This window comes from Pagrus pagrus, assembly GCF_965226575.1.
Source record: "Pagrus pagrus genome assembly, chromosome: 4".
Classification (NCBI taxonomy): Eukaryota; Metazoa; Chordata; class Actinopteri; order Spariformes; family Sparidae; genus Pagrus; species Pagrus pagrus.
The window spans coordinates 18,290,617-18,303,804 of record NC_140188.1 but is presented as its reverse complement, the minus strand read 5'-3'; the positions used below and the strand labels follow the sequence as shown (position 1 = coordinate 18,303,804).

At 40.0% G+C, this 13,188-nt stretch overlaps 1 protein-coding gene across 6 annotated transcripts in view; it reads left to right on the top strand.

The window, feature by feature from the left end:
• The window catches only part of fchsd2 (FCH and double SH3 domains 2), a 73,540-nt gene that overhangs the window by 11,919 nt on the left and 48,433 nt on the right, over positions 1 to 13,188 (top strand). For all 6 annotated transcript variants that reach the window (XM_084350553.1, XM_084350549.1, XM_084350554.1 and 3 more), the window contains exon 3: positions 10,518 to 10,563. In XM_084350553.1, coding sequence (XP_084206679.1) covers positions 10,518 to 10,563 — 46 coding nt within the window. The remainder of the gene's footprint in view (positions 1 to 10,517; positions 10,564 to 13,188) is intronic.

Here is a 13,188-nt window from a genome sequence, read left to right as displayed (position 1 = left end):
AATTATCCAGCAACGTTTTTCCAGCACCTTCTCTGGCTTTAGCTAAAAATAGACGGGAAATGTTGGGATGGTTTTGTATAAAGGGCTAATGCCTTTAATGCTAACACTCAGCCCCTTAAATAATTCACTTTTAGTAGAAGGAACATATATTGATCCACTTACTAATTGTATTGTATTCTCAATTAAAATGAAATAGCAAATGTTTTTGTCCAAATGCCTGCTTGGGCTTGGAGTGGAAAAACTGCAGCGAATCACCCTCTATTATGTCTTGTGGTGATCACGCAGTATGAAAACATGACCACCCTCCTCCGCCTCTGTCTATGTCTGTGACTCACGTTGCTTATCCTGTTGTCACTGAGCTCAGCCTGCGTCCTGTAAACCATTGATCTCAGCTGTTTTCCCACGTTTGATCAGTCCCTCTCTCTGCCTTTACACACACATACGGTACATACACTTAGTGTCCACTCTCGAGCACTTAAGTATTTCCTGTCAGACACACACTCATCTGGGCATTTTCTTTTCGCCCGCTGATGCTGACACTGCTTTTGGACTCATGCGCCATACACTGGCAAATGTACACACAGGCTGAGCAGACAGAGCGGAGGGGTTAAATAGAGAGAGAGAGGAGAGGGGGAGTAATGGAGTGCAGAGGAAGATGGGATAAGACTGGGAATGAGAGACACAAATGCGGAGGTGGAGGAAGAGGTTTTTTAGGATAACCACAATTGACTGTGGGCAGAACAAATGAAGGGAGCGAGTAAAGCAAGGGTAAGGGCCCAGACACACTAAACTGACATCAAAGAACTAGCAGCGACAAAGGCTGACTGTCTCCACACGTCGCCTGTGTCTCCGCCAAAAGCTCCCAAATCGATCGTACGTTCTGCGCCTGCATGAGAGAACATAACTCTCCTTACTACCAGGTGGCAATAGTCTGTATTTGTCATTCAAAAGGAGTAACTGGAAGACACACTGCGCATGTACAAGCCGTTGTTTTGACAAAGCAGCATTGTCACAACGCTCTCGCTCATATAGCCACTTCTAATTGAGAACATGCCTGATGAAAAGTTGCAGATGGCCCTGATGAACAGGTCGAGGGGAAAAATAAGGAGAAACTGCACTAAATGTGCTAAATCATGAATGCTACAATGACAGGCTCAAGGGACAAATCTTTACTAGTCTAACAGATTTCTTTGTTGAAGCAAAATAACAATTCAAAACATAAGGTGAAAGGTCAGTTCTGTTTATTTTCACTCTGAAAATAACACATGCACAGTGGGTGTGAGATATTTCTAGCTGCTAATTGGGTGACCACACCAACATATGAGGTCTCTGCTGCAGTGTAACCATGGGAGCATGAAAAGCCTAGACATGTCCAAAGATCCCAGTGAGGATGCGTGTTTGTGTGTGTGTGCACTGGTGTTGACTTGTTCCAGAGGCTTTTACTAGTACACAAGCATACGGCGATAAGATGCCAAAGCAGAATGTGTCGAAGGAAAGACAGCATTCATAAGAATCTGATCATATTGAATATAATATTAAATGATATGTTATAAATATATTCCTAATTTTAAATGAATTTCCTGTACTCATATCACTACTCATCTCAGCTACTGGAATTAAATCAACCACTTTTCCACAATGTTTTACATGGTCTTTTGCATGTTTCATCATACAGATGAAATTCTCAAGATTTCTGTTCTTGGAAATGAGTGACGTTTATCAAGAAAAAGCTGTTAAACACACCACTGTGAGTTTTTTTTCCTGGCACCAGGGGCTGATGCCTATGGGCGCTGTGGCTTAGTTGGTTAAAGCGCCTGTCTAGTAAACAGGAGATCCTGGGTTCGAATCCCAGCAGTGCCTTTTCTATAGTCCAACACAACACTACGATTACTACAGAGAGGTTGATTTCTGACTTAAAGATAGGGCTGATCTTATCTGCTGACCCAAGTGAGGAGAACAACAAGATAAAATTGGCTGATAAACATTGAAGCAAGAAAGTCACTGGCCCTAATCAGCTAACTGGAGGAAGCGGCAGAAGAGAGAGATTGAGATTGAATGAGTAACATAAGCATAGTCCTCAGACTAAATTACACTAAGTGTAATCTCCGTCAGTAGGGGCATTAAGAGTAAAGATGATAAACATGAAAAGTCTTTGGCAGCTGCACCCTTCACACACAAAATCTTTCCAGTTAGCACCAACTCCCTGAAAACACAAATTAAAATTTTGAATTTTAATTTCTTTTGCATAGAAAGGGACCTTTTTGCACCAAGCTTATGCATATTACCTAATTAGAATATGTTCATAGTTGCACTGGAGCACCAGCATGTTATTTGCCTGGCAGCATAATTTGGGATGCATTTTATCTGGCATCGTTGAGAATTACAGTTTCTTTTTGTCTTGTAGATATTCAGCGCCTACAATTGGGTTAGCAATTACAACAAAGCTGTCTTTGTTGTTGTCTCAGGGCGCTGTGGCTTAGTTGGTTAAAGCGCCTGTCTAGTAAACAGGAGATCCTGGGTTCAAATCCCAGCAGTGCCTTTTCTCCAGGACCCACTGCACTGTGGAGATAGTGGATCCAGCCAACAACAGTCATTGAAGTCATATGATAATATGTCCTCAACCTGAATAATTCCACAGACAGTAACTACTGTCCATACTGCAATCCTGAAGTCATATCAATGCAGTGTCCTGTAAAGCAAAAACAGAGTACTGCACTATTTGTCAGCCAAATTACAAACACAAGGACTTATTCATTTATTTTTTAATTTTTCCTGTTCCACTTTGAAAACCATGCTTTTGTTCCTCTTAGACCTTTAGAAGTATTGCTTCACGTTGCTTCTCTTGTCTTTAGCCTTTGGCTTCTGCAGTAAGGCTTGCATAATTTCTCTCTCAATCTCTTTTTTTGGTGATTGCACAAAGGCTCTTTGAAGTCTGTCATGTTGTAGGTTTGGAGAAGAAATTCACACTTTTTAATTTTCATATTTACAATATCAATGTGGTAATAATACAAACTCAGAAATATTTGTTTTGCCACAACTAATATGCTAAATAGAGGAAAACAAGGTCCACAGAACACTTTTTGAAGACAATGAAACTGGGTTGTCCTTTAAGTTCAGTTTTTCAGTTTTCAGTTATTCAGTCATGAAAACAAAGAGAGTTTGTTTATTAAGTTTGTTGACGTATTCTCTTCTTATTAATATTTCTATCCCAAAACTACATAGTGCACCTTTAAAGCTTGTGAAAGATCATGGTCATAGCAAATAAACTAAATAATTAAAGTTTAGCAGCTTAAAACACTTAGCTAAATGTTAAATGCCTCTGCCATGGTCATGTGGTCACAGAGTTTAATGTTTGCTGAGGCCGAGATGCTTCCTGTATGGACACGCTGTGGAAAATGTACAAATGTACCACTGTAAGTGTCTAAAATGTGTCCACTGCAGTCAAGTGAGGAGATTATTTTCCCTTCAATGCATTAAAGCTAGGGCCTGTCATTTTAGATGGTAATCACTTATTCAATTTAGGATTGGACCATAGTGTACTGTACTTTATGGGGAATAACATCTCTGCTTCCGACTGTCACATACGCACATACATTTGTTTGCATAATAAGGGAACCAGTGACAGTAACATAATCCAGGGGTTAGCGATGGCTTTGAACACTTGGTTTTTGTCATTGTTTGCACTCAGGAAGTGCTGTGCTTAGTTTCTTAAAGTGCCTGTCTTACACTTGCTTGCCAGATGTGTCTCAGGAAATGCAGTATCATAATGCATACATTGTGATATAAGATCACTGTCAACACAAAAGTAAGATGTTCTTTGATCTGTTAAGTGCTGTGTTAACATCTTAAAATTACTGCCAGTGTCTCAGAGAATAAAACTCAAAGCTATGGGACCTAAAACTCATAAATGCTACTTAAAATCCAGATTTTTACACATTATTGACGACTCAGGTTTCAATTTAGGCTGACAGTGATGTGACACCGACCCCTTACATTACACTCAATATCCATACCTAACTTGATATGAGCTCTCAATTTCAAGTTCTAGATTTTTTCCCACGTTAGATGATATTATAAACCAGTTTTTCATAGTGCTGCTGAATGAGACAAGCACTTATCTCAAACATGATAAAAGGATCAGCTTTCAAGCTGATTCTTAGTTTGGCTAATTTTTTATTATTCGAATCCCAACAGCGCCTTTTTTATAGTCAGCACAGTCTTTAGAATATCAATGTGATACCAGAGCTTTTCATCAGTTGTAGATTAGGTACCAAAACATGCTTTGTGTGTCTTTATTCTTTAGATGTCTGTAAAGATATTGTCTTTGTGCAGCTCTTTATAGCCATTTCCAGTGTGTTTTTTAAAAGTAGGGGTCATCGGAGATCAGCACAAAGAGGAGGCAAATACTTATACAATTCTTAGAAAATCACTAAACCAGTGAACCTTCTTGAAGGTATTGTTAAGGTATTTGGTTATCTGGTTCCTTGTGTGTGCTAACTGCATAGTGACATTGGGTCCTTCGGGTTAAAGGTAGGCAAATAAAACCACTTGGTTAACTGCTTTGAGTTGCCTCTGCCACTGTCATGTGGAAGTGGGGGGAATTTTTTTCCTCAATGCATTGCAGCTAGGGCCTGTCACACTGATTCAATTAGAGATTGGAGTCTACTCCACAATAATTTCATCGGCCACACGTGCCACATGTTTTCATGTAGACAAAAAGGGAACTGATAACATTTGTTAAAACATATTATGTGGGTGGAGATTCAAAGCATTACACTTCTGTCCTCAGTGACCTACAGGTGGTATGTGGTTTAGGTGGTTAAAGAGCCTGTCTAGTGAAAGGTTGATCTGGGGGTTTGACTTCCAGCAGTGCCTTTTCTATGTCAGCACAAGTTTTGTATCAAATACATATTAGAAATCTCCAATATTGGATTAAGTACAGGGATATATGTGTGATTCCAATCATAAGTTGTCATGTGCTCCTACTTTGAAAGTAGTTTGTCTATATTTTTAGGTATTGGAATGTAGGCCTATTGCAAATAAAGAATTTGAACGATAATGACCTCTTACAAATTATGAAATTTTCTTTCGATGATATAGGGCACTGTGGCTTAGTTGGTTAAAGCCTCTGTCTAATAAATAATCCCAGCAGTGTCCTTTCTACAGTCCAGTGCAGTTGTACCTACAGAGATTTTTGGGAAAGTCTGTGTAGAGATGGGACTGATCCGGTCCTTATGTAATTTGCTCATCAGATTTTGGACTATCAGTTTTTATATCCCCCTGGCACTAACAATAGTGGAGCTGGTAGCTGGGAATGCTAACGCTATGAAGGGCTTGACATTACTGCTTGCCCAGGGCAAGTAAACTCCGTGTTCGGGCAAGTGGAATGCCTCATGCAGTTGTCAGATCCAGCAAGTGAAAATGAATGTGATGTCTAATGTTATCTGAAAATAAACTGCACTGTATCGCTAAAGCAAACCTTTTCCAACTGAGCTGTGCGCACTAGTCTGTCTTCCCAGTTAACTCTGGGATTATGATGTCATTTACGACATAACGCTAATAAAGTTAAATATCTGTGAAATGCTACATGTGAGACTTACTTGTTTTGCTCAGAAGCTAGGCTAACTGTTGTGCCGTCCAAGCGAGTGCACCGGTGCAATCGTATCCATTAGAAGCTTTGTAATCCAACCTTTAACTGCAGTGTCTTTTTAGACTACTTAAATTTGACCAGCCGGCATACTTATTTGCAATGGTAACTGTCCTTTAAATAAGATTGCCAACGTAAACATTGCCCTCTAGTTGACAACTATAGGGCGCTGTGGCTTAGTTGGTTAAAGCGCCTGTCTAGTAAACAGGAGATCCTGGGTTCAAATCCCAGCAGTGCCTTTTCTACAGACCAGTGTAGTTGTACATGCAAAGATCAGGTATCAGATGAAAGTGATGAAGATTTGCAATCATTGCTAAGGTGTCATCAATCTGAACATTATATGTTTCTCTTACAATACTCAGAACAATACTCACATCAATGCTTTTTAAAATATATTCTTCCTGTTACAGCATTACGGTAGAGGTGTTTTAAGAGCACAATACTTCTCTGTTGAAGTCTACTTTTGCTCTCTCTGCAGGACATGATTTATAACCACAATGCTTGACCTTCATTTGTCCTAATGATGAGAATACTCTTACAGGACAACCCGGGAACACAGACTACTTAGTGCTATGATTTGAGAATAATGTTTTAAGTTGAGTAGATCTATTTTAAGAACAACAAGTGATCATTTCCAGTATTTGCCCAAGAGTTGTCATCATTTATTCAAACAGCTAGGATGGCCAGTCAACTCCTCTCTCTTTTATCTCACTGATTAGGTACAGATGTGGCAGAGCTGAGCTGCAGTTAAGTCCCTGTGGCTGTATGCATATCATTTTTGTTGGGGAAAGTGGACATTGGAGGCTATTAGACACTGAATGTGGCTTGAACATGGTGTGTATATTTCTGTCTTACACAAGAGACTCTATACTTAACAACAGAGCTGTGTTTTTCAGTGCTTTGTGTTGCAGCATGTCGTTGATACTGACATGAAGAATAAAAACGACTGTCACTACCGATCTAGTTCAGTTTGGAACAGAGCACACACATCTGTCCAACAGCAAGAGGAATGAGAGCTTTGATGCCCCGAGTCTAGTGACACACTAACGTCTGTGATCATCAAGTGTCTTGTTGCAAAGTAGTGTGACTTTGTTCAGCTCATTTTGATGCGAGAGATCACATTAATGTTAGGTTTATACAGAATTATTTTTAACTGTCATGTTGAGGTAACTATTATGGATGAATCATCAAACTCCCTGGCAACTTATTCTGTTACTAGATGTAGAAATAACTTGCACATATCATTTAACTTCATAGAAATCACATTGGCAGTCTGCTCATAGTTGTGTTTTGTTGAGTCCTTTTCCACATGGTGTTGTGACTGCTTTGTGGAGGCAATTTTAGGTTTCATACAAAAGATCTGCCCCGTGTGAGGCTCGAACTCACGACCTTCAGATTATGAGACTGACGCGCTGCCTACTGCGCCAACGAGGCCTGCAAAGCTGACTGAGCATGTGTGGTGTAGAGTGCAGACTCAATACTGAGGCGCGGGGGTGGACGTGTCTGTGATCGGGGGAGGGAGCATGTAGTATTTCAGCTGACACGGACGGGGGTGGAGTTAAACACTAAACACGTGCTGCAGCCTCTTGCAGTAGATCATTGAAAGTTGGAATTGCTGCAGTTTTGTACCCGTCTCTGTGCAGGATCTAAAAGACGAGTTTAGTCATTAGGAATATCTCATGTCTCTTTTTGCTATTAAAACCAGAAATCCAAAGCAGTCTCTGTTTAGAAAACAGACGAAACACAGCAGGTTTAACATGAAATTATGCCCTGGGAAGCATTTGACAAGAAGCCCTGCCCTATTTGTTTGGGCTGTAATTAGCAAAGAGAGATTTGGCAGTAATTATGCTGTCTACGCTTACAGTAAGTGTTGTCTTCCTTTCTGTGTCTTCCCCCGCTGTTTCCCACTGCTCCATTGTAGCTGTTAAGTTCCCTCACACAGTCTCTGTTTATATGGAGTTTATTTTTAACAGCATTGGTTTTGAGAGTTGAGGTTACAATAAAATGTAATACTTCAGTAAAAGAAACATGTAATCTGTTATTACATACACATAGGATAAACCATGGGCATTTAAATCATTTAAATGATTAAAGATGATTTAGCGGTGCACTTAGCAAAAGGATAGCGGCCATTGCGTTTTCAAAACAGCCAGAGGGAAGAAACTTTAAATCTTTTAAAGCATGTTAATTTAACACCCAGTTAAACAAATACTAGTCTGTGATGTCATGTTGTGGTATATATCTTGATTGTATGAGGCTGAATGAATGAATGAATAGCTCTATGTTTATTTTTATCCAACTATGATCTGCTTTATTGTTCTCGTTTGTAGCTGAGTGTCTATTCTTATCTTCCTGTGAATTGTTCTTGGAACTCTGCGTAATGCCGTGTTTCCACAGCGTGGTATGGCTCAGCTTGACTCGAGTCGACTAATCGTTACTTGCTTCTTTTTACCAGATCTTTTCCTGATCTAGTGTTCCTCTGCAGCTTGTACCCCCTTTGTGTAAATTCTTAGCTGATCATCTTAGAGAGGCCAGGTCATACTGTGGCGACATCATCTTCAGCATGACACCCACAGGAGCAATGGAGGTTGTCCTTTTCATTTGAGATGCTTTAAGTGGCAACCGCAACAGAGGAACGCATTGTCAACTGACCATGACATGGTTTTGTGGGCTGCCATTTTAAAAAATATGGATTGAGTAAATACAAATATTATGGCCACACTTTGCGGTTAGTGTGCATGATATCCCTGTCACACAAGCGACAATTCTAGTGACGGTTCTCTCTGACCAATAGATGGTCTGCAGTGCTTTGACTACACTGTTCAGTATCTGCTCAGCTCGCTTGGAACCTCGATCAAGGTGATACCAAAACAAGTACCAGGTGCCAGGTACTATCCACAACTTTTACCAATATAAAACCAAAAGTGAACCATTCTAACTGAGTTGGGTAGAGCCGTTCCATGCAGTGGAAATATGCTAACTACTTTGAGATTAAAAAACAAACTAAATAAACATACTTGACAAATGAAGCTGATTCCGATAACGATCAATAACAGCAACCCCAATCTGATCTGAGTCTCTTGTGTTTGCCAATACCATCCATACAAGTATGCCCAATCTTGTATGAATTGTTTCCTGCATGCTTATATCTGATTTAAAAAAAAAAAAAAACCTTCTCCAAACCCTCTTAACAAGCCCTTATCAAGTGATTGAAGTGGGTTAGTGAGTCCTGAACATCTGCAAGTAAAAAAATGACAAGAAAATGCAAATGATTAGGTTATTTCTCAAATCACTCCTACACTATGGCCACATTTACAAGTGAAAACAACTCCCATCCGCATCAGTGGTTTCACAAAGATCTCCATCCTTACTTAAAAACTAGAACAATGGCTGGATCGCTTCTTCTTCCCCTCAGTTGGCACACAACAAAAGGTCTTGAAAGGCTTAACCTCTTTCCTGTTTCCTGCTTTCCGTGATTTATATGTATGTATGAATATAGCTGAACACACAAGTTGTTCATAGTGAGACAAGTTTCTCTTGCTTAACAACTTTAAACAACTTTAAAGTTTTAAAAAGTGGTTTTGATGTGGCTCTTTAATGATACTTGTTAATCAGAATAAACTAAAAGTCAGTAGATACGACAGTAAAACTTGTACAATCAGTCAAGCCTAATCTTCAAGGCTAGAAGGCTATAGTACTTGATGCACTTCAATTTTTACTAATTTTCCCATGTTTTTAATGATTTCGCTGCAGGATATTGCTTTTATGAAAGCTTTCATTCATCCTTTAGTGTATCATTTACGCGGCGCTGTGGCTTAGTTGGTTAAAGCGCCTGTCTAGTAAACAGGAGATCCTGGGTTCAAATCCCAGCAGTCCCTTTTCTGAAGTCCATGACAACTGTATGCTCATTAAAGAAAGGATGATCAATGTCTGGACAATGGGGTTGACTCAACTTCTTTTAATATTCTACCATTGCCATGGTAATCAAGCCCCAAAAATCTTATTCGGTACAGCCCAACTGAAAGGCAATAAGCTTGTGGTTATGCAATGCAACATTTCTCATTCATGAAACACTATGTTGTTTCATTCTTATGTAATATCATTGAGATCAATATCTGTGACTGAGAAGGGACTCAAAACAAACAGAGCCAGTCACACAAAAGCACATACTTAAAAATAACATCAGAAAGCATCGCATACATCTCAGTTAGTTAAGAGTTTGATCAGGTTTGGTGAACATACATTTTATTTTCAGATGAGATGGCACTGAGGCAGCTTCAGTGGGGTTCACTTACAAATAACTTCTTGTTGCTTGTCAGGATCCAGCCTATTTTTATATATTGTACACAATGATGTGTATGAAAATGTACTTAAATTTAAGTGGTTGTAATTTATGTTAAAATATGCAAGTAAAATGTGTGTGGACCCAAAGAGGTCATCCAGCACAGCACATCTTCATTCGGCAAACGTAGCCTGTACATTTATCTGTCTGTGTAATCGAATACCTAATGTTATGTTTTTCATTCTGCACATTCCTGGGCTGTGATAAGAGCTTCCACTGTCTCTGTTGCCAGGATGTTGTGTGATGCAGAGAGGGCAAGGGGAGGGGGTTTGTGCATTTTGTGGGTCAGATCTGTTGGGCAATAAACAGAAAAAAAAGTCATTTCTCTTTTGCATAATGTAAAGGTCACTGAGTCCACTCCCAAAATGTCTGAGCATCCCAAAAATGGTTGTTGCGCTTTTTCTTCCATTACAGTGCATAAACTATTAATGGTAAACACAAGATTTATGAATTCTTCCTGCTGTCTTTAACAGGTACATTGTACAGACACTAAAACCAATCTCTCTCTCTCCTGCTCTCTTTCTGTAGGAGCTACAGTCTGAAGAAGGGGCAGCTGGAGAGGGACTATGCACAGGTAAGACTGGCTGGACACTTGCTTAATTCTGATACATGCTAAGGCACATGTTTACAAAACTGCTGAGCATTTAACATTTTGCATTTCAGCTCCTCTAACTGCTGTGCAAATGCAGTCACTTTAATTTTGGAGGTTGAAAAAGGGTTTTATGTGTGAGCCTTAAGTTTGTCAGGTCATTGTGAACTGTATTTTTAGGTTCAAAAATTCTCGTAAACCCAGTTACTGTAAGAAAGCAATCATATTGTAGATCGTATTTTGTGTTCTGTTATATTTTCAGGAGCACTGGAGTAGACCCCTGGAGGATTGTAGAAATGTGGATTTGCTGTTTAAAACTTTTAAACTTCACTAAATCTTGACCCAAAGGTTTAGGAGTTGTGCATATAATAGTTTCAGTAAAACATGGCTCTTCAGAACAGTATTCAGTCAAAAGATGAACACTTCATGCTCTTACTCAGTTTAGCTTTTTTGTCATTTGTGACTTTCTGTAGTCAGTTAGTGGTGAGTCAATTCTACACATTGGTTTTTATAAAACCCTCTTTTTAGATTGGGAATCTGAAGACCATTGTTGTGTGTACACAAAAGGGCCATGTTGCTTAGTTGGTTTAAGTGTCTGGGTTTGAATTCCAACAGTGACTTTTTCCAATGGTCCGCAGCATGAGTCTTGTATAAGAATTTGACAGAACAAAGATACAGTGGTGGATTTAGTATGGTAACGTTCCTATTGTAAGTGTTCAGTTGCAGCCACTCCAAAGGAATCTCCAATCAGCCATTTCCTCCTTATAGTTTCTTAAATGGGACATTTTGCTGCTTCGTGAAAAATATCATTATACATTTAATGTCTTTGTGTTTTGGAATGTATTGTTGTCGAACAAATAAGCAATTTCAAGATTTCTCTCCGGATAGCTTCCACAGTTCGCTGTGGCTTAGTTTGTTAAAGCGCCTGTCTAGTAAACAGGAGATCCTGGGTTGAAATATCAGCAGTGGCCGCGTTTCCCAGATTCGATCGTTCTTAAGGACTTAAGAAGGCTCTTAAGAAGGGTTCGGCTAAGAAGGAGCGCTAAGATACGGGTGTTTCCCAGATGCGTTCTTAACTGCCTTCTTAGGAGAACCTTAAGATCAAGCCAAAGAAGCTTCTGAAGAAGCTCTTGTGGGAGCTGTCCACCGCGGTGCTGCTGTGCTGAATCAATCGATGCCAGGCAAATCGATCACCCACCTCTTTATCAGCGCATAAGTGTGTGTGTGTGTGTGTGTGTGTGTGTGTGTGTGCGCTGTCAGACCGGGCTGTCCAGGCAAAGAGATCCAACGGCCGTTGGATCTCCGCACGGGGCAGCCGGTACTTTGCCTGGACAGCCCGGTCTGACAGCACGTCCAGTGGGGAGAAGTGCTGACGCACGTATGCATTTATGTAAACCGTCTGGCTTCGCGCACGGCGACGCTGTTGGTTCGCAGGGAGAATGTGCTGTATTGCAGCCGTGGTTTATCACACGCGCGGACTTTGGCAACGCAGAGTAGCAGGTGAAGCCTCTCTGGATGAGGTTCAGCTGAGTTTAATACATCTGTTCCCTTGATATCTGTGACTATGTGTAGTACTATAAACTCATATATGCAGATGTTGCGGAAAACTTAAACGTGTAATTCAATAAAAAGGTTTTTTTTCATCTACCATTTTCTTATTTTTTTTCTTGCGCCAGTGGTCCGCAGCTATGAGCGCATTTCAACATTGAGCATTGTTTTATTATTTCGCAAAGTGGAGGATATAAATTTCCCTGACGCCCTTGATCACTGAGCATTCGGTCGCTAAGAAGGCTGTTAAGAGTGGGTCAGCTCGATCTTACATTTCCTTCTTAGTGAAAGATCTTCTTAAGCTAAGAGCGACTCTGGGAAACACATCCTTCTTTCACAGCGTTCTTAAGAGCGCTCCTAAGAAGATCTTAGCACTTAAGAGCTTCTTAACGAATCTGGGAAACGCGGCCAGTGTCTTTTCTACAGTCCACTGCAGTTGTACCTGTGAAGATTGTGAATCACTTGAAGTCCTGTCTTCGCTGTCCTCTCCCTGATCAACTACTGAGACCTGCCAACTTCTGTCCACTCTACATTGCAACTCCACTCGTCAAATTGATGTGCAAAATCATTAAATATAAATTTAGGTAGATTTGTAAGAAATTTACATTTTTCACAGTGCAACACGCTTGTACTTGAATAGATTGCTGGAAATATGAGGTTCCAAAGAAATATCAGTTTTATCAGTATTCTCGTAAAGCCTCACCACAAGGCTCAGAAGTTTTCTGTTAGCAGTCAAACTTTGCTGCTCAGCACATTTGTCACAGATAAAACTTAAATTGCTTGAACTGTTAAAATAATGCTTGAGGGTTTTTTGTTTCAGGCATGTAGCTATAGTCAGAGTATATGAGAAGCCAAACACATCAGAGGAGATAATAAAACTGCAATGAATGTTGAAATGTTCAAACGGAAGTCTTGAGCCATTATTCAGTCCAACTTAAACTGCCGCTTTTCTTTGTAAAATGTGGCAATGCTGAAGTAATATTTTGCAAACTCCTTGAAATGCAATCACAGTACTTCCTGCACAAAAAGCATGCTCCAATATGTATTTAAGATGTGATAGCT